This window comes from Pempheris klunzingeri, chromosome 3 (assembly GCF_042242105.1).
Source record: "Pempheris klunzingeri isolate RE-2024b chromosome 3, fPemKlu1.hap1, whole genome shotgun sequence".
Lineage (NCBI taxonomy): Eukaryota > Metazoa > Chordata > Actinopteri > Acropomatiformes > Pempheridae > Pempheris > Pempheris klunzingeri.
Window position 1 is genome coordinate 10,102,222 of NC_092014.1, and position 24,308 is coordinate 10,126,529.

Below are 24,308 nucleotides of genomic sequence, written 5' to 3' on the forward strand. Positions count from 1 at the left end.
TGATTCCTTTGATTAGCTTTGAGCTTGTGGTTGGTCGTCCTCCAGAGGGCTCATTAGCTGGAATGACAAGGCCAAGATTTAAAGTTAGCCAGTCAAAGACATAGTTAGTGGCTAGTACCTATACTACACCTAATTTCTTAAGGCCGTCAGATGTTCCAGCTTATTGATACATCAGGTAGTGATGTTGAACCCAAGGCGACTTCTTAAGAACAGCTTTCTTTCCCTCTCTGCAAAATGTTAGGAGCGCTGCAGAGAATACTGTATTATGCCATCCCTTTTGTATGTGCCCCTCCTTTCCTGTCTCTCCCTCTCTCTTATGTCAATTATGCCTTAGGATCTGGCTCTGGGGTCTGGCCTACATAGAGGCTTGCAGAGCTGACTCTAAACTAGCTGGGAGGGTTGCAAATGACTGCCTCACTCCTCGCTACGTCTGATGGCAGGAAGTCAGCGGAAACTCATTGAAAGTCACTGGAACTTTACCTGAGGAGAATGTTTGATTGGAGAGATTTGCCCTGAATCTAGGAACTGACAAAAGGTGTTTTTGTCTGAGATTAAATAGCTCCCTTGCAATGGAGAATGGATTAATTATTCATAAAGCAAAAATGGGTTGACATTGGACTGCAGGTCCAATTTGACAGTTCAGGCTGAGTACCTGGAAAGCATTGCTGGTGTACATTTTCAAGGCAGCAAAAGTACAATAGCAACACGTAATGAAATCTGCGTAGAAAATAAGTGCACCATAACGTAATATTTATAGTCTTTAAGAACCCATTGTCTGTTTGTCATTACGTGACCTCAACACAGTGACCAGCCATTTTACATCAGACAGTGATGATCAACCTCTCACACTTTTGATCAGATGAGAACATTAAAACCTTTCCTTAATCAGTTGTATATGTTTGAGTTTGAGCCATTCAACAAGAGCATGCTGCAGTGTAGTTTGTTACGTGTTTGATATCAAATACTGTTTCTTCTTACTCTGCTAGTTTTGGCAAGCGCTGGTGGCAACTGGACACTAAGGAAACCAGCAGCTCTGATTTAAACAAACATGGGATGTGCCTCTGTAGTGCATGGCTACAATCTCACCACTGTGTGTCTAGCTCTTTTGAATCAGAATTGAGCCACTTTTATATGTATTCTCAAAACTGATACAGCACTTGTATCCAGCCCATGACCATGCAACTGCAGAGAGATCTGTCAAATCTGAATTAATGTGTTTTTTCCTCCACCACAGCTTCAGCACTGCCTACCAGTGTATCTACTACTCTCCAGAGCACACAGCCAAAGCTCAGGAGGTACTCAGCACCATGAGCCTCCTCCAGCCCCTCATCACAAGCTTAGCGGACCAGCTCCTGCAAGCTGCCCAGGAGCGCTCTTCCCCTGGACTGAGAGATGCACTCAAGAGCCTTTCTGACAAGGTGAGGCAGCCCCCAAACCCTCCATCCACCCTCACTTCCATCTAAACAATCCCTTAATTCCTTTTGGCCTCAGGCTGCTGCAATACCACCTCTTCTTGGACTCATCACCAAACATTGTCGGGTAATGCCCCAGCCTGAAAAGCCTTTTATAGATTAATCTTGAACTTCAGCAATAAGTTCATTTGAACCCCCAAATCGCTCAAAAGCAATTTAATTATTTGCTTAAGGGTTCTGCTTCTAAGCCTATAACAAAGAGTTTTCCCATCAGAGTTGCAGTCTGGGAGATATTCAGGTGGATGTATTGGTCTAAACTGACTGCGACACTCTAAATGTTTGCCCCCTCAGAGTAGTTCTCCTATAAGAGTACGTTAGTACCTACCCTGGTAATACTACCATGCAATTTTCACTGCAAACAAAACTACGAACTGTATAAATTTTGAAAACTGGGTGTTTTGAAAACTTTAAATCCAGCAGTTGCTTCCCCACAGGAGCACACACACATGCACACACTAAACAGACAACCTCAGGAAAAATCCATAACTCATCATAAAACACCAAACTAACAAAAGTGAATAGCAGCATGGAGGTTTATGGAGTTGAGGCGTTTTTATCAGTATAATTAATGAATTACATCTGGTGCTGTCAGATTGCAATCTGTTGTGAGAGAGATTGTTTTTGCCACAGTGGAATAGAGCCCAATCAGCCTGCTTAATTGGTACATTCGCTCTGTCACCACTTCCTCTCATCCTTGATTAGACATGCAGACATTGGCCAAGTAAACCCCTGGCCTGGTCAGCATAAGCAGGGCTGCTCTCTGATTAAAATCTCAAGCTATGTGTGTGTGTGTGTGGTGGAAGTGTGAAACTGAGTTTGCGTGTGTTTAAAAGCTGATGTTTGAGTGACATCACTCTGTTCAAGCCCCAAAGGCTCCAATCATGTACAACATCACATGATTTATGTAAATATTTCTTCCTCTACATCTGGTCATCTATCACAGAAATCATGCAGAAGTCAAGTAGAGTCACTTTTATAAATCACTTATTTGCCTTTATACTCAGACAATTTGGGGAATGTGCTTATTCACTCATGTCTGTCCATAGCCAGTGGTTAGCTTAGCTTAGCATATAGACTGGAAAAAGGGAAACAGCTATCCTGGCTCTATCCAAAGGTAACAAAGGTTGCCTACTAGCAGCTGTAAAGCTCATAAATGAACATGTTAAATCTTGTCAGTTTAATGTATATAACAACCGTAATGTTAAGTGTTACAGGGATTTTATGTGCCGGACTGTTTCCTGGACAGGAGCAGTTGCAAGGAAACCAGTGGCAAACCAATATTACATGTAGTTGAGCTTTTGAGCTGCTGGTATGCACATTTTGGCGCCTTTGGCCAGGCTACCTTTTTTCCCTGTTTCCAGTCTTTATGCTCAGCTAAGCTAATAAGCTGCTCATTCAGCTACATATTTACTAAATGTGTGCGAGAGTGATGCCCATCTTCATACCACACTTTTGGCAACAAAGTGAATAAACATTTCTCCCAACATGTCAAACTGTTGCTTTAACAACATACTAGAGCTGAAACAGTTAATTTAGTGATCAAAATGAATTAGTTAATTGGAAGAAAATTATTCTGCAAAGATTTTGATCAACAAAATTACCAAATATTTCTTGGTCCCACCTTCTCAAATGTGTTAAAGGTTGTCCACGTTTATAATAGACAGATACTTCTAGATTGCCCGTAGGTGTGAGTGTGAGTGGTTGGCTGTCTCTATATGTTGGCCCAGTGATTGACTGGCGACCAGTCCAGTGTGTTCCCCGCCTCTCGCCCAAAGTCAGCTGGGACTGGCTCCACCCCCCCTATGACCCTTGATGATAAGCGGTATAGATAATGGATGGATTGATATTTCTATATATTTCATGCTTGTATTTTATAGGTAGATTTGCCCTGTGTAGCTTGGTACTAAACACTGCATCTTGTTGTAAAATGGAAAAAAAGGTATTTCGATTTTGTATTAAACAGCTGATTGAATAGAATGCTAGTTGCAGCTCACAACACCCTATATCTTTTGGCCCTTAATATGAGGGAGATACAGAAAAACTCACCTAAAAACCTTAAATGAGCAAAAAAAAAAGGGAGAAAAGATGTTTACACACTGAGAAAAAAATGTCCATACTCACACTTACTGTCAGACAGATATTTGATATCTCTCTTACAGACATATAAATAAAAGTGGATGCTTTTGAGAGCGTATCTCTGCTGTGTGGTTGTGAAGTTTTCTTCAATAAAGACAGTGAGTCACATCTTCAGAGAATCTTAGAAAGATGAGACACCTGCAGAGAAAAGCAGGGGGTTGTAAGAACCTTTTTTATAGACTGCTTGCTGAATGACTTTTTCGGTCTTGCTTCAGGTCGCCTGACTGGAGGCCTAATGCAATATTTCACTCTTGAATACTTTTCCTGGGCACATTCTGATTAATGTTGGACACGGCAGATGTGCTGTTACTTCTCTATATACAGTGATGATTCTGTTGTTGATGATTGTAATGATTTCACTCTGATAATAATCACAGAGAAAAGGTAATTGCAATGCATCTCCCCTCCCTCCAGCTGTGTCCTAGGACAAGTTATATGTCTCCGCTGTTACCTGGGAAGAGCTGTGGGTTCTGTATGTGCATGATTATGTTAAATGATATGGTGTGTAGAGGTCATATACTCAATAGTGAGTTAGTGTCCTCACAGCCAAATGCAGCTGGAATCTGACCAGCTCTATCCATTTAGCCTCCCTTCACCGCTCAAGTGAAGTTACATTGAGTGAAAAAGCTCTATTTTTAACTCACCCAAAATTCGCTCATCCTTCAGGGTAAAAGCATTCGATGTGAATACATCCCTACAGTTTTCTTCTTTTTCAGATCAAATGTAACTTATTTTTTCACAGTTGCAGTCCATAGAGGCGCTTTCTGACTTGCACCTCTGCTCAGTCAAGATCGTAGCAGCAGATATAGTGAAGAAAGACTAGCAACAGAATTTCTCCCGAGGGATTATGAGCGTTTCAGATCTCTAAAACAGGTAGGTGTGGATGAGCTACACTAAGGAGAAGTTTTATGCACGTGGAGGAGTAAAGTTGCTTTGGTTTAGCCTCGGTAAGAAAATGAGGGTGCAATGCTTTTCTGCTTTGCCCAAAAGACTTCACCTCTGATATTTCACTTTGAACACAATATCTATATGTATCCCGCGGTACAGTGATTCATTGAAATGTTTTCTGCGTTTCGCTGTGGATCCTGATCTAAGGGTACTGGCTTAATACATAGGAATGTGATTGGTTGGTTAATTGATATGCTTGATTTGTAACACAACAAATTCCCCTTTATCCACAACAAATATTAATGACTTGCATTAATGAAACAGCAAGTTCAACCGGAATAAAAAAGTTGCTGTATGAGCACTGGTATATTCTAATACATGAGTTCTGTGACCCTGTGGTTAAGAAGTGCAAATATGACCCAGATTGTTTTAAATACAGTGTGTGGCTTTGTTCACTCATCTCAGGAAAGATAATGAATAATACATGGTCTCATAGATAGCAAATTAACATTGAGGTCAGATAAGCAGAGTTCAATTTGAATAAGAATTAACATTTTGAATTTCCAGATCCTGTTAAGCGTTTTGGCAAGTGAATCAAGCATGGCTCATTTTTTAGTCATTTGGACGTTTTTATCTTTAAAATGATGTTTACTTTGTTGTATACAATGGCGCGCCTCACAGAATAATATTCCAGTTGAAACGCTTGTTCTTAGGCAATTACACAAGAAGTCTTATCCATAGATTTCAGCTCTCACATCACTGACTTACAGTAATGGAACTCATTTGTATCTGTGCAAGTCAATTATAATGGATATGAATTAAATACAATGGTGTTTTCAGTGTAGTCATAATTTGCTTTCTCTGCTCAAACATTCATCAGATGGGCCATTTCATGTGGATAGCGGTCCTCATATTTTTTTAAATCAAGAGCAGAACGTTAAACAAGCCTCGTTGGAACAATGTGTTGTTTCCTTAATGGCTGAAACAGATTGTAGCTGCATCATAAGAGGAACGTGTAAAAGATACACCCTTAAAGCAAGTCAGCAGTTTCCTCTCAGTAAAAGCTGTAATGAGTTAGATCTGTGAAAAGTGGTCAAAGTAACTCAGAGATCAGTTGGAAGTGTAGGACTATAGACCCCACAGATCTGATGCATCTTCATTAAGTGTTGGCACATATGGAAATGGTCATGATTACCCCAGAGCGAGCCGTTATTACCTCGTAGTTAATATAAGAGTTTCCTGAAAGACTGCGAAAGCTGCAGAAACATCATGGTGTGAAGAGTTTCTTGCACACAGTTGGCAACTGAGCTGTGCACCTTAGAAACATTACTGGTGTAGGCCTAGTTTGAACCAGCAACAGACTGAACTTAATACTGACCTGAGGACAATCACAACCAATGCTAAACGTCACAGAGTTACATTATGCTCACATAGTAATGTACATATGACGTGATTGCTTAGCTTAGAGAAAAGTGAACTAACTGTATACTCAGTAATTACAAACCTTTGAGCTGAACTGAATGAAGCAGTATGATCAGCAAAGTGAATCATAATTTCCACGTGTGTACCTCCTGGCTCATCTTGATGCTCCTGATTGACTCGAGTAACATGGGCAGAAAGATGATTGGACAAATATGGTGATGCCAGCATTGTGAATATAAGAGATGGTGAAGATCGTTGGGGTCTTACATTACCAAAGGGCTACAAGATAAAGTAGAGGTTCCAAGACATGATTATATGAGAAAATTTCACATTTCTGTTTTACGCAGACATTTTTTAGTTCATTTCTTTTTCTTTTGATGAGTAATGGATAATTATGCAAATGACACAACCAGAGATGTGTAAATGACTCCTTTGTTGAGCTGCTGACAGGTCATTTACACAAACAGTCTGTTAAAACGGGTTACAGGTCGTTATTGCTTCATTTTAAGGGTTCACAAGCCAAATAAAGGAATCTCCTCCTTGTGACATCCTCACAAAGCGCCTCTAGTACCCGGACAGGACCGGCCTTGGGTTCTTTTCCACAGTTATGTACTTCTTTGCTGACTAAGCCATTTCCTCAACTTCTGGCAGTCTCAACATACTCACTATTCAGTTCACATCAGGAGGAAAGGAGCAGGAAAAGGGTGTTTCGGCTTCTTTTCATGGAGGGGCTGGCTCGTGTTTTGTCAGACTGCATTTTGCTGTGGTAATAAAATTGCTTATTGCAGTGCTAACTCAATTACTCTGGAGAGCCCTTATCATTTTTTACGCAGTGGCGCCAGCGAGCATGAGGCTCCTTGGTAGCAGGATCATCATCAACTTACAGTAGCTGGTGAATTTGAGATCAAAGGAGGTGTGCTCCTCGGAGAAGCAGGCTGGAGGAGGAGTAATTGAATTGTTTGTTGTTTGTTGCTTTTTTTGTTGCTCACCGGCTGTGCTGCGGTAATGGAGAGCAACTACTTTATGGTAAAGGAGAGTGTTCATTTTCCTTGTTTCTTTTCACTTCCTCAGTAAATAGTCACCCACTTCCAAGCTCGCTTCCACCAGTATTTTCTTCCACCCACTCACCCCACCAATGTGACAGTCTCTCTCTATCTCCCACTTACGCTGTCTCTTTTGCTTTTTCAGCGCTTAAATTTTCATTTGTTTTTCTATCCCACAATAACTTAGTATCTCTGTTTTTTTTCCCAATCTCTCTATCTCTCTCTTTGCTACAGACGGAACAGTTTGTTCACACGCTTAAGGATGAATTGGTCAAGAGTGCGCTACTAGCACTGCACGCAGCGCGGCCTGGGTACGTTTCTAAGAACCAGAAGCAAACCCCGGTGCAAGGAGGCCAACATCAAGGCCACGTCCAACAGTGCAGTGACCAGAATCAGAGCCCAGTCCAGGGACTACCGGGACACAGTCTGGCCACATCGGTCACTGACAGCACAGTGGTGTGCAATAATGTTGAAGGATCACAAACCACGACTAGAGGAGACGGTGTGCTTTTGCCGCCCAAACATCAAGACTCCATACCGCACCACAAAGAGTATGACGAGGAGGAGTGGGTGAGAGTGACTGCCTTTCTAAGTCATTAAGAGATCCTTCAAAGCTGTGACTTGAAACGTTTTTTTGGGGTTTTTTTATCTATAAAATATATTACTGAAACTATTATTGTATTATAGATAAACAATTTTATAGTGGCAAATGATTTACTGGCAAAAGCAGATTTGCATTTCAACCTCTTGTTAATGAGGTTCTGCCCATTGAGTTTAAACATTTCATCGCAATGAACTGACCGAGGATTATTTTGTGGTATGATTGTCATTGAATCTGAGCCACGCTGCTTCTTTTCATTGAAGTGTGTATGACTGTTTGCTTGTTTGTTTCCGCCACACTGACTGCAGGGGTTTATCACCATTTTTGCACACCAGTGCCTAATTATCTCTCAAAATATTCCTCAGCATCATAACATGTTGAAACCATAATTTGGAAGTTACGAAGACCCAAGTACACACCAACACTTACAATGCACATCCACACACATTTGGATAGTCATATTTGTGTACACATATGAAAGTGAAAGCATCTATTCATCCGATAACAGTTGGAGCTCAGGAAAAGAAAGAGAAAGCTGAAAACAATGGAAACACATTGAGAGTAATCTCAGAATATCCGGACAGCCATTTCCTTTTGACCTTTTGGACATGAAGCCAGTTTAGACTGTAGAAGAAGCCACCTTTTTTGCTTAGTTTTTCCAACAGAAAAGAGTATTTTTATATGGTTCTAACTGCTTTCTGTTCAATTTTTGTTGCATGCTTTTGTTTCCTTCTATTTCACTATTTCAGTCAGAGTGAGAAAGAGGGAGATATAAGCAGTGAGGCTGATCTGACAGCTGATTGTGGATTTGGCTCTTTTAGGACAGAGTGTGGGCCAACGTGGCCAAATGTCTCAACTGTGTAATCGCCATGGTGGATAAACTCCAGGAGGAAGACAACAGAAAGCAGGAGCAAGTCCCTGAGCAGCAGCTAGCTGATGTCATCACCTCACACAACCCTGGTAAATAAGTGCTTTTTTAAATGTGTATGGGTTTGAATATCGGTACATTGGCAGGTATCTGACCATCACTGGGAAACCTATTATTTGTCTAGTTATCTGACGTTGGCTGTTCAGTATTTACATTTGAAATCCTCTCCCACCACTGGGCAAAAACCAGCGGCCTGTCATGATTGGAGTCCAGCCACATGAAGGTTGTATTTTACTGAAATAGATATCCATCCCACCACTTTCTAACCCACTTTTCCAATGATACACTTGCATTTATACTAGACTTGTGTGTCAGCTTTTACATTTTTTATAGTTGTTTAAATTGGAATTTAATTTCAATATAAACATGGTTATCAGGTTCACTTTTCTTCTTTTTTTTGTTGTCATAGATAGTCAATGTCTTCAGCAGCAGAATCAGAAGCCAAAGCCAACCTGATGCTTTAATATAGTCTTCCCTTCTGGGAAAAGACCTATTCTATGTAAACCTCTTTTTATAATCCAAGCAACTTTCTGGAGCTCATGTCCAAAATATGTAGAGTGAAATCTCCTACAACACCACCAACAGGTGGCACAGCAGAGTGCTTGTTGTGGGTTTTTTAGTGTAGTTATCGATTTTTACACCATTGGTCCCAAAATTGGTCTTAAATGTATTTATATGTGGTAATTAAAGGATTAAATGAAACATGCATGTTTGGTACATGCAAACATCAGTGATCAGTGAGTTTAGACATCAACTGTTATATTTTATTTATCTATGAAAGTTAAAATAATACAAAACTTGGAGAACTTTAAATATATTTAACAGATATAGTTATAGTATAACCGGCTCCTGTTCATTTGTAGAGTGTTGAGGGTGTTTTTCTCTTTAGTTAAACAGATGCTGTGATGTGCTATAAGTGTACTCAGGTGTAACATAATACAGAAAAGGCTTTACCTTGTCCATCATTATCATTGGCAACATATGGTGACTATATTGTGACTTACCTGAGATTTCCCTGTTTCCATCACAAAACAGCAGCTAATTTTAGCTTAAGAGGAGCTTTTTGGCTCATGAATTATATTAATAATTCAAATCAAATAAATTTTCACTGTGAGGGAAATGTTTTCCAGTGTATCCACTACCTCAGTTGAAAGGAATGAGACTAGACTACGGTCCAACTTAGAGGTTCCCTGCTGTTTAAGCATTAGCAAAAGAGAAACTTACATTTTTTGCCAGAGAAATGGATGAAAGCAATATTTGATATGCAGAGCCATTCACTGTTGACCGCAAGCTGCCCAGTCTTTCCTTACATCCAATGAAATCTTGCCTCAAGCTTGTGTCCAGACAAGTGCTCAGCCTGTTACAACTGCCAACTGGCACACAGAGCAGTGGCATTAGTCTGACGAGGCGACAAGGAGAGGCTGTGTGTGTGTGTGTGTGTGTGTGTGTGTGTGTGTGTGTGTGTGTGTGTGTGTGTCACTTAGGCATCAGTGCAAGTGTTGGTGCATTTGTATCATTTTGTGCTTGTGTGTCTGTGTGTCCAAGTGAGATGGCAGGTAGGAATAAGGCCATCCGCCCGGCGTTCAGTCTGAAAGATAAGCTCAACCCCCCCGAGCACCTTTATTAAGACGCTGAACAGGCTCAGAGCAAGTGGTCATCTGCTTGTCTAAACACAAACATGGACAGAATAATGAGGGAGACTTTATCTCCTCGCGGAGACCGGTGAAGCTTGGGCTTTTGATGACGAGGCGTTGTGGGGGTTTGGATGTTTGGACAGGTGGGCCAGCGAAGAGATGACAGCTGGAGTTCTGTTTCCTCCTTCTCTGTGCAGAGGCGGTATTTGCAGAATGAGATAAGACATGATTTCTCTGACAAGGCAAGGGCAAGGCTGATGTGCTATACATTTTTGGTGATATGCAGCTGTGTGTGTGTCTTTGTGTGCGTGCGTGTGTGTGTGTTTGTCTGTATATGCACTGATCCCTACTTTCCCCCCAAGAACTTTTTGATATGTAGAGGCTGAGCAGAATGCAAGTAGCCAGGCTCATTTTGTACATTAGTTAATCAACACTGCCCCCTGTTGGCTAGTTAGGAGACAATATGTTTTAGGTGGAGAAAACGCATATAAGACACCATGAAATCGCACTATAGCTGTGTCCCAATTCCTCCAAACTGTTTCCAAGCAGGCTTTGAATATGTAGTGACAAAATGAAGTTTACACAAAGAAGTCAGTTTGCATACAGGATCCATCCCATCTTTGCTGTTGAGGGACAATATTGTCTGACACTGGAATGCATAAAGCTAATTGTTGCTAAATATCAAATCAGTATATTATGACAATTAGTATATAGTGCACAGTTTATATGTGTTATATGGGCAAGAGTACAAATGGGATGTGATGCTTATCTGTATTCTTTACAAAAACCAGTATGCAGCAGTCAACGCCTCATGTTGCAGTGTGTGAAAACTAGTTTACAAGTTCTGAAGTAAATTATAAAATCATCAGCTAAATGTTTCTCCACCTTTGCCACAGCTGAACAATTGGCGTGCCCTCACTGTCAAATGCAGCATATTTCATTCAGAGTAATCTTTCTCTGTTTCACGTTCAACTCCACCATCCTGTTTCAACAAGGATTACACCACGTTAAAGAAGTAAAGAGGCAATGTCATGGTGTTTCTAATGAGCCACGGTATAGTGGGAGGTATTTATTATGTGTGTGGGCAGTAAATTTAAGGGGCCCTACTTCCATGGTGGCACCAGTGCTGCGCTCAGTGCGGCATTTCCTGACCTTGGAAAGTGTATAGTTTTAATTCAACACTCCCCAATCAGTAGATGCATTTAAACCACTATAGAACATATAGGTTTAATGTGGTAAAGCAGGGACATCATTTAAGCAACTGCTATTAATGATGATCTATAAATGACTGGTTGATTCTTACAGTATCTGTTGTCCACAGATGTGTAATGCTGCATGAAAAGCTTCTCCCTCAGCTCATTAAATTGCTGCAGCCATCTGAAGGCAGCAGGACAGATATGTAAAATCTGCAGCCTCTGATTTGAGAAGTCCCACGACAGAGCACAGTGCTATTACACACAGCTGTTCACTGTGTTTACTGTGATTGAATTACATGCAAATGACACTAGGCTGCTACAAAACAACCACTCACATCTCTACACACATCAGACTGGTTGGTCATAACGCGAATTTTTGCGTGTTTATGCAGAAGATGTCAGAATACCGGAACTCCTTAATTCTGTGCATCATTGCCGTCCCAATTTTTTTTTTTAGCAAAAATTGAAGTTTGATGTTTTATTCTTGAAATTCATTGTGGTGCAAAATGTTGGTGTGTCACATCAGTTACAATATGATGTGAACATTTAGGATTGTAATTTTGTGTAGAACTATAACTGGAATAGCATCAATTTCAACTCCCTATCCCTATCCTTCAAAAATTATTTCCTTCTTTCATCATCATACCAATTAGCCGAGTAAAAAAACATCATCTGCCTTTGGCTGCAGATTTGTGGTGCTGTGTGTTCACATAGTGTCACTATCCAGACAACATTATGATTTCCTGGAGGAGCACAAAGCTATTGTTGTCATATGTATTTATTCTAGTTATTTATAACCACGCCCTCCAATCTTTATTTATTTACCACACTCAGCCCTTTACACTTTGCACTGCTGCACATTAATGCACCAACATAGCAGCAGTGCTTGGAGACACCCACACCACCTAATAACAGTGCTTGAAACAAAAGAAGCACATTCACTGAATGATACGAAAGTGGTCTCATGCACTGACATATAATTTTCCACTTTTGGTGTTCCTAAAAGTAAAAGAAATACTGAGGCCATGTGCCTATAATTTTATGACGGTACTTTACATACCAGTTTAATGTCATGGTGGTGTTTTATGTTTTTGTGTTTGGGCTTCTTCAGGTAAGATCTGGCCCAGTTTGAAATATGATGTGTTTTGTCTGTGGTTTTTCTGTCCTGTTCCTATTCCTTCCCATTTTCCAATAAACACATCACAAATAAACTGTATGTTGTGTCTGGCTGACAACACAAATGTTAAGACATATTCATTCAATATGTTCACCCCTCATTCAATCTTTCTCGGCAGGTGACTGGAGGGAGCAGCTGCGTCCTCTGGTGACCAGGTTAAAGGAGTGTGTGATGGAGGTGGTGGAGAAGGCAAAGAGAGCCATGACCTTTGTGCTCCTGCAGGAGGCAGCCTGCAGTATTCCACAGGGCTTTCTCCTCCAACAGAGACGAGATGTGGTCTTCAGTCAGGCAGTAGGTTACTACTACCACTTGTTTAGAAGTCCTCAGTAATTTACTGGTTTTAGTCCATCTGTAGTGAAGGGTTTTTTAACCTTTGAAGAAGGTCTGCAAAACTCCCTGAGTAAAAGTTTGAATGTATATGCCCTCGGTTCACAAAACCATTTACTTTCACTTTGCAAATGCAAATGTCAAAGAGAAACTTGGACACTTTAAATTTGAGCCAGATTAACTGTGAAGCGTCTTATCTAATTGCTTGTCCTTTGTGGTCAAAAGTGCAACGTACTGAGTGCAAACTTATCTAGCCTGCTCAAAGAACATTAAAGCATTTTCTTACACATTATTAAATGCTCACATATACTCAAAAGAAGCTGTCAAGTCAAAGTACCTCTTGAAACATTATATTTTTCAAAGCTAGAAAATGCAGTTTTTCTGTAAAAGTTAAAGCTGCAGTTACAGAATACTGAGAAGAGAGTGGACTGAATTGTGGCTTCAGTTCTGCCTCCAAAGGCTGTCCCCTTAGGGAAGGCTGTCACTCAATTTGGGGCTTTGGGGTGAAGAGGATGCCCTACATTATATATTCACAAGGTTATTGATAAAGATCGGCCCTACGTGTGATTAAAAAGGAGCAGGGTAGTAGAAACACTTATTGACCGGCAATGAGAAATGCACCTCACACAGGCTGCTGCTCGCCAAGAATTGACATATCATTGTGCTTCCACCTTCTGTGTGTCTCTGGGGTAAGTGTAGGGATGCTTTTCTGTGGTTGTAGTAATGAAGAGAGTAGTCCAAGGTTCATTCAAGAAGTTTATGTAGGTTTACGAGCTCGGAGTCTAACATCACAGGCATAGATGAGACTAAAGAATACAGAGCAAAGCTTTCACATATATATAGGATTCCACAAGCAAGATCTGGTTTCAGGTATGTGAGGGGGTACCTCAAAGATGGACTTAACCTTTACATGTGCTGACCATCGTCCAGACAAAGTGGAGTCAGGAAGATAGAATGCTGACTTGAGAGGAACGTGTATGTTATCTAGGACACATGTCCCTACAGCATGTTACATGAAAAAGACATTCTAACAGTAAGAATGAAACAAACTACACTCCGCATAGCTATAATAACATGTTATTCATTGCTGGTGGATGTTTTTCAGCCATAGTGTTTTCAAAGCTTTCAAAGAAGCCGCTGAAGATATTGCTTTCAGACTGAGAGAGGACATTCGTGGGGAGTTGGTGGTGGGGGCAGTGACTGACACTGTAGTAGAGACTGCTCCCACTCTCATGTGCACCTAATGTCACTGCAAATTACATTAGGAGCGCTAGGAGGAGCCAAAGCCAGATTTTTTTTTTTGTTTGAAGAGATTGCCTTTCACATTTACAAGTGTCAGGGTAAAGTTACAGTCTCTGCAAATATGACAAAAAAATATTACCAGATATATATACAAGATATAAGATTACCAACTGTTGCGAAGGTAAACAGTCTCATTCATTCAACAGGTTCCACTCATTTGACTTACAGAAGGTGTGGCTCAAATGTGTGTTTGGTTTTGTTTTACAGCTGGCAGCCTTAGCCTGTGGTTTCGTCATGAGGCTTTATGCAGGAATGCAAGACAAAGGCTTCCTGAGGCAGCTCCACCTGGTTGGCCTGATGGCCCAGTTTGAGAGCCTGCTCAGCACCTACAGTGAGTAAAATCAGAACTGGCAACCTCAAAACCTCCACTGAATTTAGCTGTCCACTTTTATTTGCTTTCTCGAAAGGAAAAAAAATGAATCGAGCTCCTAACTCGATGAGTGATATGTGACGCTATAACAAATCATAGCATGTAGCAATGACTATGAGTCTCTGCAGTGTATTTTTGCATATTGCTTTAATTCAGCTGCTTTTGAACTTCTTGTTTTATACAACATCTTCCAGGTGAAGGTTGACCCATGTCTTGTATCGATGTTTGAGACTTAAAAATAATGGGGAAGATACTGTATGAGTACACCTATTCTAGTTACCTGCACCAACATGATCAAAGTCCTCATTTGTGCTTTTGCCAAAGCAGCAGTGTTGCAGCAAATTCAACAGCTGAAAGACAGCTTACCCCATTTTTATGATCCATGTTTCCATTAAAATAAACCCTCTGCAGTGAAAAATGTGGGCAGATTCTGAATTATTCATCGTCCAGTTATCTGTCATAAAATTTGAGCTGAACTTGCAGCGTTTTTAGCAACTAAAAAGACATCTTGTTTTCTTGAACTGTTTAAGGTGAAGAAATTGGGATGCTGGAGGACATGGAGGTTGGAATCTCCGACCTGCAGAGAGTTGTTTTCCAGATTACAGAGGCCAAGACAGACAACCTCAGTGACCTCCAGCCTTTAGTGTGTGGCCGACGGTGAGACATCCTCTGTTTGCATTAATCTCATCATAGCCTGAAGACAAAGCTGCTAGAGTACTCTAACCTGTTAAAGCACTAGCATGGTAGCAGCTCCGTACATTTTAAGGAACAAGTACAGATGTTTATCAAGAGTGTTGTGACACCTGACAATACTTTATTTTATGTGTTTCTTTATCATTTCTTAAAGAGGGCCAGACATGTAGCTGCGATTACTTAAAAGGTTCAGGAAAACTAGCCATGTAACTTGGTACTAATTATGGGGAGTGGAGAGAGTTAACTCCAAGTAGCCATGTATGCAATTAAGTTTGTAAACACTACCCAACTATTACCACCATTACTGTGTAAAACAAAACGAAAAATCCCATATGAACACATGGATGAATATAGATTTTACCTGATGAAGGTGAGCCAGTCGATAAGAATCTGTTAATTGTGCCTGATTGAAGACTGTTGAGTAACACCTCCTTGTTTGCTCTAATCAAACGCCAGACCAAAGGGAATGTACAATAGTCAATCAATCAATCTTTATTTATATAGTGGCAATTCATAACAACATTATCTCAAGACAGTTTCCATAAAAGCCATGTATATTGCACATTATAGATAAGTATTTAGTTTTTATTACCCACTCTCTGACTATAATTTGTAGATATATGTGGTTCATCAGGGTCTCAGGGGGCAAATCCCTACAACAGTTTATGCAAAATGGAAAAATGCTATGTGATAATACGCTGCCCAGCACGCCTGTACTGTGTAGCGAGTTTGAGGAAGTAGCTCTGACTTTTGAGTCTTGGTGAACTTTAGTCCACATGTGAATGAAATAATGTTTTCAGGAATTCTCTGACGACAGCAGTTTCCCATGACAGGTGAAGTGTCAAAGTCACAAGGACCATGAATACCTTCCCCCTCCCTGCAATAAAGCAAGTTCACTTGTAGGGCATTCACTACAACAAAGTCAAGCCAATAAATTGATGCCGGTTATTTATTATGCCAAGTGTGATGATGTGATACACTCATCTTGTCCTACCCCACTACCATGTGTGATTGCTTTACCATCTGCCTTGTTCACTTACACTCCCTTTCTCTCATGCATCAGTTTCTCTTTTTACATCCTGCTCAGACCTGTCCTAGGTGTCAAATTGTACAACTTCCCAAACGTATTGAATTCTACCATATTGCAAAACATACCGAGTTTCTGCTTAATAACTTAACTACCATTTGTTTTTTTTCTCCCCCGTCATTCAGAGATCACTTCATTGTAGAAGTGCCATTACCGCGACTGGTTTTCCAGACCTTGCCAGAAGAGATCAAGGAGGGCAAGCCTCTGCGAGTATTCCCGGTGCTGTTTAACGTGGGCATCAATGAACAGCAAACTATTGCAGAGAGGTACTGCAGACACTCTTTGGTCATGCTGTTGCACTTAAGTGCAAGAACTATTTGTATGAAAACGTGAACCAGGGCCATTGTGGTCTTGAACTAATCAAGATCAGGGCATGGTTTATTCTATATTCATCAAGATTCAAAGTGCAGCTATATGAAGACATGTAGGCATTCAGACCTCTAATGGAATGCTCACTCCTCCTCATAGACAAAGAGTTGTTGAACATGTTGCCACATTGCATTCACTAATGTGAACTGGTTGGAAATTAGGTTCTCTCTAAAAGCAATTTAAAAATTCCTAAAGAAAGAAACTTTTAAATGCTCTGCATTATTATTAATTTGCATGAACTTTATACTGTTTTAGTGAGAATCTATGGTCCACCATAACTGCCCTTATTCTTTCTGTCACCCTCTCAGGTTTGGAGATATCTCTCTACAAGAAAGAATAAACCAGAAGAACTTTGAGATGTTAGAAGCTTATTACAAATCATTAAGTGAAAAGGTGCCACTAGAGTGTAAGTGCATTGTGTAGTGTTTTTACCAAAGACAAGTACTCTTGTAAGTCATCATCATCAAATATGCTTGCCCTTGTGTTCTGGGTCCCACTGCTGCAATGCAACTCTTATGTGTAGTTACAAAGATGTGGGGAGAACAGCATTTGCAAATGATTGTTCAAAATTATTTGAATATGCATTGAGCACCTTACGGAGTTTATCACATTGGGACAATTTATAGATTGTCACAGTATCAGTTAAAACGTGAGTCTTGAATTTTGATCATCTTAAACAAAGTCTGAGAAGTATGAAGTGATTTGTTTTACTTTCATCTGCTAACACATGTTAATCCAACATAACCTGCATTTAGCCGCATGTCCTCTCTAGTAAACTCTCGCAAACTTTTATTGTCATCAGAACAAAGCAAGGAAGAGAACTACTCACTGGCACAGTGTTTGTGTTTTCTATCAGCAGGTCTACCGTGTTTTCAGACACAGACTGACATAAAGGAATTACTTGAAACCCTGGGCCAGAATGTAGTTACAAAAAAGAGGAAGAATGTGGAGATACTGTGGATTGCTGGAACGGTGAGCAGTGTTGTTATTTTATGGCATTTTATGTGTTGTTGTTTTATTTTATTTATATAAATAAACCCTCTCTCTTGCATAACCGTAGTAATTCCGATCTGTAAAACATGTAGATGTAGTCTAGTATTAGGTTTATTGACATTTGATATTTCATGGGCCTTATTGGGAGCACTGAGCCGAACAAAAAGTAACTGCCTGAGCATGATGGATTGACTTTGGAAGACGACACTGTATAGATGCTGACCTTTTACCTGATATTGAATATCTGTCAGTGAATCGTTATACAGGTTCTTACAATGCTGTGATTCACAGAAAATCCTGCAAGAATCTGTTATAACAAGACAAGGATTCTATAGCCATGCTAGCGTCACCTCTGTGCGGATGTCAAACTGGTGAAACGTTTACCTCTAGTATGTTTGCATGCTAACATTTGCTTACGGTGTCATTAGTTTAATGTATTTGGTCATAAACCAAAGTATTGAACAAATTAAAGTTTTGATGTGATGACGGCAGTAGAGGAAAAATTATAGGATCATCAAGATTATTATAATTCATCCTCTGGGAATCACGAATGTCTCTACACAAAAGTGTGTGATAGACCAGTTTTGAATTGGACTGATTTTAAGTTTGTGTTGTGAACAAAATGCACATGTAAAACAAGTCTTGTTAGAAGATGAGTCACTTTTACTGTCAAAAAAGGATCAATGATGCATGTAAACATTGTGTATTTTTCTCCACTTGCCTCCAGATCTGCCGAAGGTTAAATGGCATCAGGTTTACCAGCTGTAAAAGTGCCAAAGACCGGACATCCATGTCTGTCACATTAGAGCAGTGTGCCCTCCTACGTGACGAACACCAGCTCAGCAAGGATTTCTTCATCCGTGCTCTGGACTGTATGCGGAGGTAAGGCAGTGGTAAAAGATAGTATACAACTATTATGGGTGCAAGTTATTGTTCCTTTCAGACCCAAACATGCTGCATTTAACAAGTCAGTCACCAATACATAATAATGGCACTGATTAAGTAAAATGTAGCCATGCAGATAGTTTTAATTCTCAGAGATCTGCCTCTGAGGGTTCTGCCACCATCCTGACGCAATGAGTGCTCAAACAATTAAAAACATTTCAAAACGTTGTTTCTGGAAAGACACAATGTTGGGTTTTTATTAATTATTTGGTGTTTTGAGGAGCACAAATAAAATGCCCTTCACCTCCATTTTGTATTGTCAGCAGAGTTCTCAGTGGGGATATCTCAAAACCGTAACTATCAGCTATCAGAGTTAGCTGGGTGTGCTAATCCTTTAACCAATAAGATTTAGCATTCTGTAATCCTCGAATAGAGGAAATGTTAATACAAACGCCTGACTTAAAATAATAACCTGCACCCACTACACATGTTCTGTGAGCAAAAGCTGGCACTGCCCATTGCACACACAAACATTTTGTCTCCATCTCCTCCCTCCAGCTTATCTCTGTCAGATATGCCAGTATAAACATCATCATGTTCTCCCTCCACCATGCCCACCTTCCCTCACACATTTAAAGGCAGCCATGCATGTTCCTATCAGTTCTGCAGGGACACTGTTGCCTTTAATGTGTGTGTTTGCCAGCAGGGTAAACATCTGCATCTGTCTAAATCTTATAAAGTCTAATTTTAGAAATGTAACTCAGGCTGTTGGTGAAGTGCCCATCTGAAATGCCTGTGGTAATGACCTGTGCAGGCCCGCTGATGGCAGCTGTGCTAGATGAATAAGAGGATGGGACATCACATGACCAAAGACACAAATAAAAAAGTGGCCCCAACTTAGTCACTATCAATCAATCAATCAATCTTTATTTATATAGCGCCAATTCACAACAGCGTTATCTCAAGACGCTTTACATAAAGAGCAGGTCTAGACCAAACTCTTTAATTAGAGAGAGACCCAACGATTCAGGAATTCAAAATTAAGGATTCAAAAATTCCCACATGAGCAAGCATCAGATATTATATTGATCCAGCCCTTAAATATATGCCTTGTCAAAAAGGAAGGTTTTTAGTCTACTCTTAAATGTAGAGAGGGTGTCTGCCCCCCGAACCCAAACTGGAAGGGGGTTCCACAGGAGAGGAGCCTGATAGCTGAAGGCTCTGCCTCCTGCACTACTTTTGGAGACTTTGGGAACCACCAGTAGACCTGCAGTCTGGGAGTGCAGTGCTCTAGTGGGGTAGTACGGTACTATGAGCTCTTTAAGATATGATGGGGCCTGACCCTTAAGAGCCTTGTAGGTGAGGAGAAGGATTTTAAACTATATTCTGGATTTTACTGGAAGCCAATGAAGAGAAGCCAGTACAGGAGAAATGTGGTCTCTTCTTTTAGTTCTCGTCAGAACACGAGCAGCAGCGTTCTGGACCAGCTGGAGAGTCTTTAACGACTTATTGGGGCAGCCTGATAGTAATGAGTTACAGCAGTCCAACCTAGAAGTGACAAATGCATGTACTAATTTTTCTGCATCATCTATGGATATGATGGGCCTGATTTTAGCAATATTACGTAGATGGAAAAAGGCAGTTCTAGAAATCTGTTTAATGTGGGAGTTAAAGGACAAATCTTTATCAAATAAGACTCCCAGATTCCTCACAGTGGAGCTGGAGGCCAGAGTAATGCCGTCCAGAGCAGTTATGTTGGTAGAAAATGTGTCTCTGAGGTGTCTGGGGCCAAGCAGAATAACTTCAGTTTTATCTGAATTTAGCAGCAGCTTAACCCTTTGTCACACACCGTCATGCCTGCAAGACTATGTCGATCTTTTATGGACTGCAAGCACCATGTTAAGTTTCACGCATATGAACATGTGATATATCTGTCAGGGGAATAGTCTCCCATCTTCTCTGTCGTCGTGTTTATTATTTCAACACTACATAATTGAGGTACACAGAAGAGAAAGCAAATCTTTTATCTATAAGGTGTTGGGTGCCAGAGGGGTAACAGACTGGCAAAATTGTTACAGTCAGTATGTTTGCTACATAAATAATAATAGCTTTGGTCAAGTGTGGTTAAAAGAACACTAAATTAAATGAATTCATAGCAATCTTTACAGTAATGTTGCTAGTCTAACTACTACTACTTATATACAGTAATATGCATAATCAATTCGAATATCATAGATAGGGATAATATTTAAATATTGTAGATCCATTGATGCGATCATCAGACCTTAAAAACAATGGACCCCAAACACCTTTTTTGTCTGAAAGTGTGTCCCTAACAGATTCATCACAGAAAAATAGTCACAGAAAAACTATTTGTCCTTGTTATTGCATTTTTGCCAAGACAGTCACAGCTGTCAAGCATGTAACCAGTCCTGGGCACATCTGTAAACACTAAGTATGAAGTAATGAGGATACTCTTACACCAAAATGTTACTTTGGATTTATTAGTGGCAGGCTATTATTATCACTTTCTGTTGCCTGAGAAGTTTGAACATATGCCATAGAGCTCAATTAGGAGGGGGTGAAATTACAGTGCAGGCTTTGGGTTTTCTCTTCCTGTTGATTTCATTTTCAGATGTAGTAAAAATCTGTGGTGGATTTTTTCCAAATGAATGATGGTGGGAGATCAGTGATTAAGATCTGAAGTAAAAGGATAAAATGAAGGTGCATTTTAGCACTCCAGTAATCTGCAGTGATATCCTTCAGGTACAGTGAAGTTGACTGTCTGCATTGTCACAAGCACACTCACTGAGAACTGTGACTATTTCAGATTTATCTGATTTAATTTTATTCTAAATTAACTAGGGTTGGTGTGTAATTAATTCTCGTTAGTACATTTCATATTTGTCCGTTTAGTGATTTGATAGAATTGGTTTGCTGTTTGTAATTATTCAAAATAACTGAGGTGAAATGTTGATAAGTCAGGCTGGACTGGTTCACGTGTTTGTTAAACTGTAGCTATGTTTGTTCACCAAACATTATTTGACCTTGTTGATGTCGAGAAGTCTGTCATTTACATTACTTGCTGGTGTGTTCATACACCAGTATTTTTTTCACAGGAGACATTCACATTCAGATGCATTGCTTTGTATTGGAAAGTATGATGTCAGTCTTGAGAAAAGAAGTTCCCACACTTCTGTTCTTGCTCAGCCTTGCAATTTATTGATCATACTAATGTTTCAGCACCTGTGGACTTTCGTCAAGAGTATTTAAACAATTCTAACAGCAATAATCTTAAACAGATAATGCTACTCTGTGTGAACAATTGTGGGACAATTATTTACCCTCTGGAATGTCTCAGTAATTGACCCTGACCCATTTCCTTATGTTTGGACTATAATGTGTACAATCTGTCACATTATAGTCCAAGCATAAGGAAAAGCAAGCAAAAGAAAAATAGAAACAAGTGAGAAACCACAACACATACTTATGTTTATTTACAAGAATATTTACAGAATTTCCATATCAAGTAAATGAAAACATCGGCCTTGCGGCATTCGTAAGTCATTCAAAGTTGTACAATCTTATGAAATACCTTGAGCGCACCATTAATAGATCCCAAAGCTCCACAGAGTATGACATGCCGTGGAATCTCATGTATCCATCTTGTTTGCATGCAGCAACAAATACAGACCCAGTGTATACAATTTACTCTGTTCCTCTTGTCAGTCTAGCCATCAGGTATTTCATGATGTATGAGATATGTGATTCAACTAAAACCTCCTATCTGTCTTTTCCTAGTTTCATGATCCACACAGACTAAAGGTTCCTTAAATTGTCAGCGGTTTCTCACATGGGCCTCCGATCTATAACAGTGAATAGGAATCAGTTTCACTCTTTGATAGTGATGTTTGCAGTACTGCACACAGTGAGTGAAGTGTCATAAACAAAGTGGCAATGAAGGGAATGCCATCCAAAAGGAAATCAATACCGTAAAGCAAACTTAAAACATAAATAAGCGTCTTGAACCGCGACACTAAACATGATTCTTCCGCTCCAGACTTTAGTGAACTCACACATTCAACGTAAAACCTTTCTTATATGTTTTTTAAACATCATACTGCATGCCCCCTGTCTCCATCCTCTGGCAACTATCATTTCATCATGTGGTTTCACAGTACAGCTTTTCCTGAGCCTGTTTCTCACATTTCTGCTCTGTGCTTGTCTGTGGCTTTTTGAGGCAAAGTCTGCACTAACGGCTCTGTGTCTAAGTGGGCTTTCTGGTACCAGACTGTATGGGCTTTTAAACGATCAATCTGTGCTGTGCTGTCCCACTTAGACATCATCTAGACTTTACTAACACCACAATGTTTTGATCTATCTATGTTCGTTCTGTTTCACTCTGATGGTCGCCCCTGCAGTCGACTGACCCAGGGAGACATTGGGCAGTGGGAGGACCCTGAGGCTGGCGCCGTGACAGAGAACAAACCAGCGTCACGACACTTTTACCCCATTGCCCTGCTGCTCGTTAGCTCCCACTTACTGGTTGTGTGGCTCATTTTAAGTCTTGTTTTTCTGCTTGCAAAATATCAATAAATTGCTGACAATGCCATCTCTACTCACTCCTTTCTTCTGTGTTTGCTGGTTATTCTTTTATGAGTGGTGGTAGCGTAATTTGATTGGCACTCTTTTGCTTTGTAGTAATATCGACCATAAGCAACAGGGTGTTAATCCCTGAGCAAGGAAAAAAATTGAATTAAATCAGATGGTATTAAGTAAAATAACCAGCAATTAAACATTTACTCTTTCCTGATTTACCAGGAATCTATTCTGATAAACTTAAGTCAATCCTTAATATCTGACAACAGCAAACTTTCCTAAGACTAATGATAAAGTTAAGTTCACACTAACTGCTCACCAAATGAATTCTAAATATACATAAAGTTAATTTTGTTTAAGGTTAATGGATAAGCCTGGCATTAATCTATATCTAATTACATTCATAACTGTCAACAACATTGTGTTAGTTCTATCAATACTATCACAGCCCCAAACCCATTAATTCCTACTAAAAACATCATCCTTAAAAAAAAAACATATTTTTTTAAATTAATTTTGATTATTAAAATTTTCTAAAACTGCATGGCACTGTAGAGTTTTTCAGACATTACTCAAACAGGAATTTATAGAATATATACAATATATTTGTTTGGGACTACTTTCTGCTGTGGTTTAAACACATTTGTTGCTCTGGTGAGTATTTACAGTAACAGGATAGTGTATATGGAACTGTCCCAAAATAAACTTCATCATAATTAAAGCCAGTTCAGCAGTGAGGCACACTGATGTGTTTTTTTTATAGTTTTTTGACAACAGCGGAGCTCCACGGCACAGAGCAGTAAACAATACTCACTGTGGATACACAAACAGTAGTTGTTAGTGGGGTCACTTCATTGTTGCTTTTGGCTTTTCATGTGATTTGTCAATAAGAAAAGTATAGAATATTGCCAGTCTTATCCATCAATGTGTAAAATGATATGAAATAGCTGATGTGGTAAATGACGTTTTGAGTTGACTAACAGAAGCTACCTGTGAAACTGACATAAACTTATTTTTTAGGGGATTATATGACTCAGAAAGGTAAAATAGTGGCACAAAACACGTCGAATGACAGTGTTCTGGACTGCGTTTACATGCCCAAAATATTCCAGTTTTTGCGCTTATTCCCAAAAAGACAGTATCTGCATGACTAATGGAAATGTCATCATACTTTTTACTTTCATGC

The 24,308-nt window shown here is 39.9% G+C and overlaps 1 protein-coding gene across 1 annotated transcript in view; it reads left to right on the plus strand.

Moving 5' to 3' along the window:
* The window catches only part of inpp4b (inositol polyphosphate-4-phosphatase type II B), a 97,564-nt gene extending 74,445 nt beyond the window's left edge, over positions 1–23,119 (plus strand). The window contains exons 9-19 of the mRNA XM_070855907.1: positions 1,235–1,418; positions 7,196–7,531; positions 8,384–8,522; positions 12,616–12,788; positions 14,334–14,457; positions 15,027–15,153; positions 16,402–16,542; positions 16,954–17,051; positions 17,505–17,617; positions 18,366–18,520; positions 22,945–23,119. Coding sequence (XP_070712008.1) covers positions 1,235–1,418; positions 7,196–7,531; positions 8,384–8,522; positions 12,616–12,788; positions 14,334–14,457; positions 15,027–15,153; positions 16,402–16,542; positions 16,954–17,051; positions 17,505–17,617; positions 18,366–18,520; positions 22,945–23,119 — 1,765 coding nt within the window. The remainder of the gene's footprint in view (positions 1–1,234; positions 1,419–7,195; positions 7,532–8,383; positions 8,523–12,615; positions 12,789–14,333; positions 14,458–15,026; positions 15,154–16,401; positions 16,543–16,953; positions 17,052–17,504; positions 17,618–18,365; positions 18,521–22,944) is intronic.
* The last annotated feature ends 1,189 nt before the right edge of the window (positions 23,120–24,308 follow it).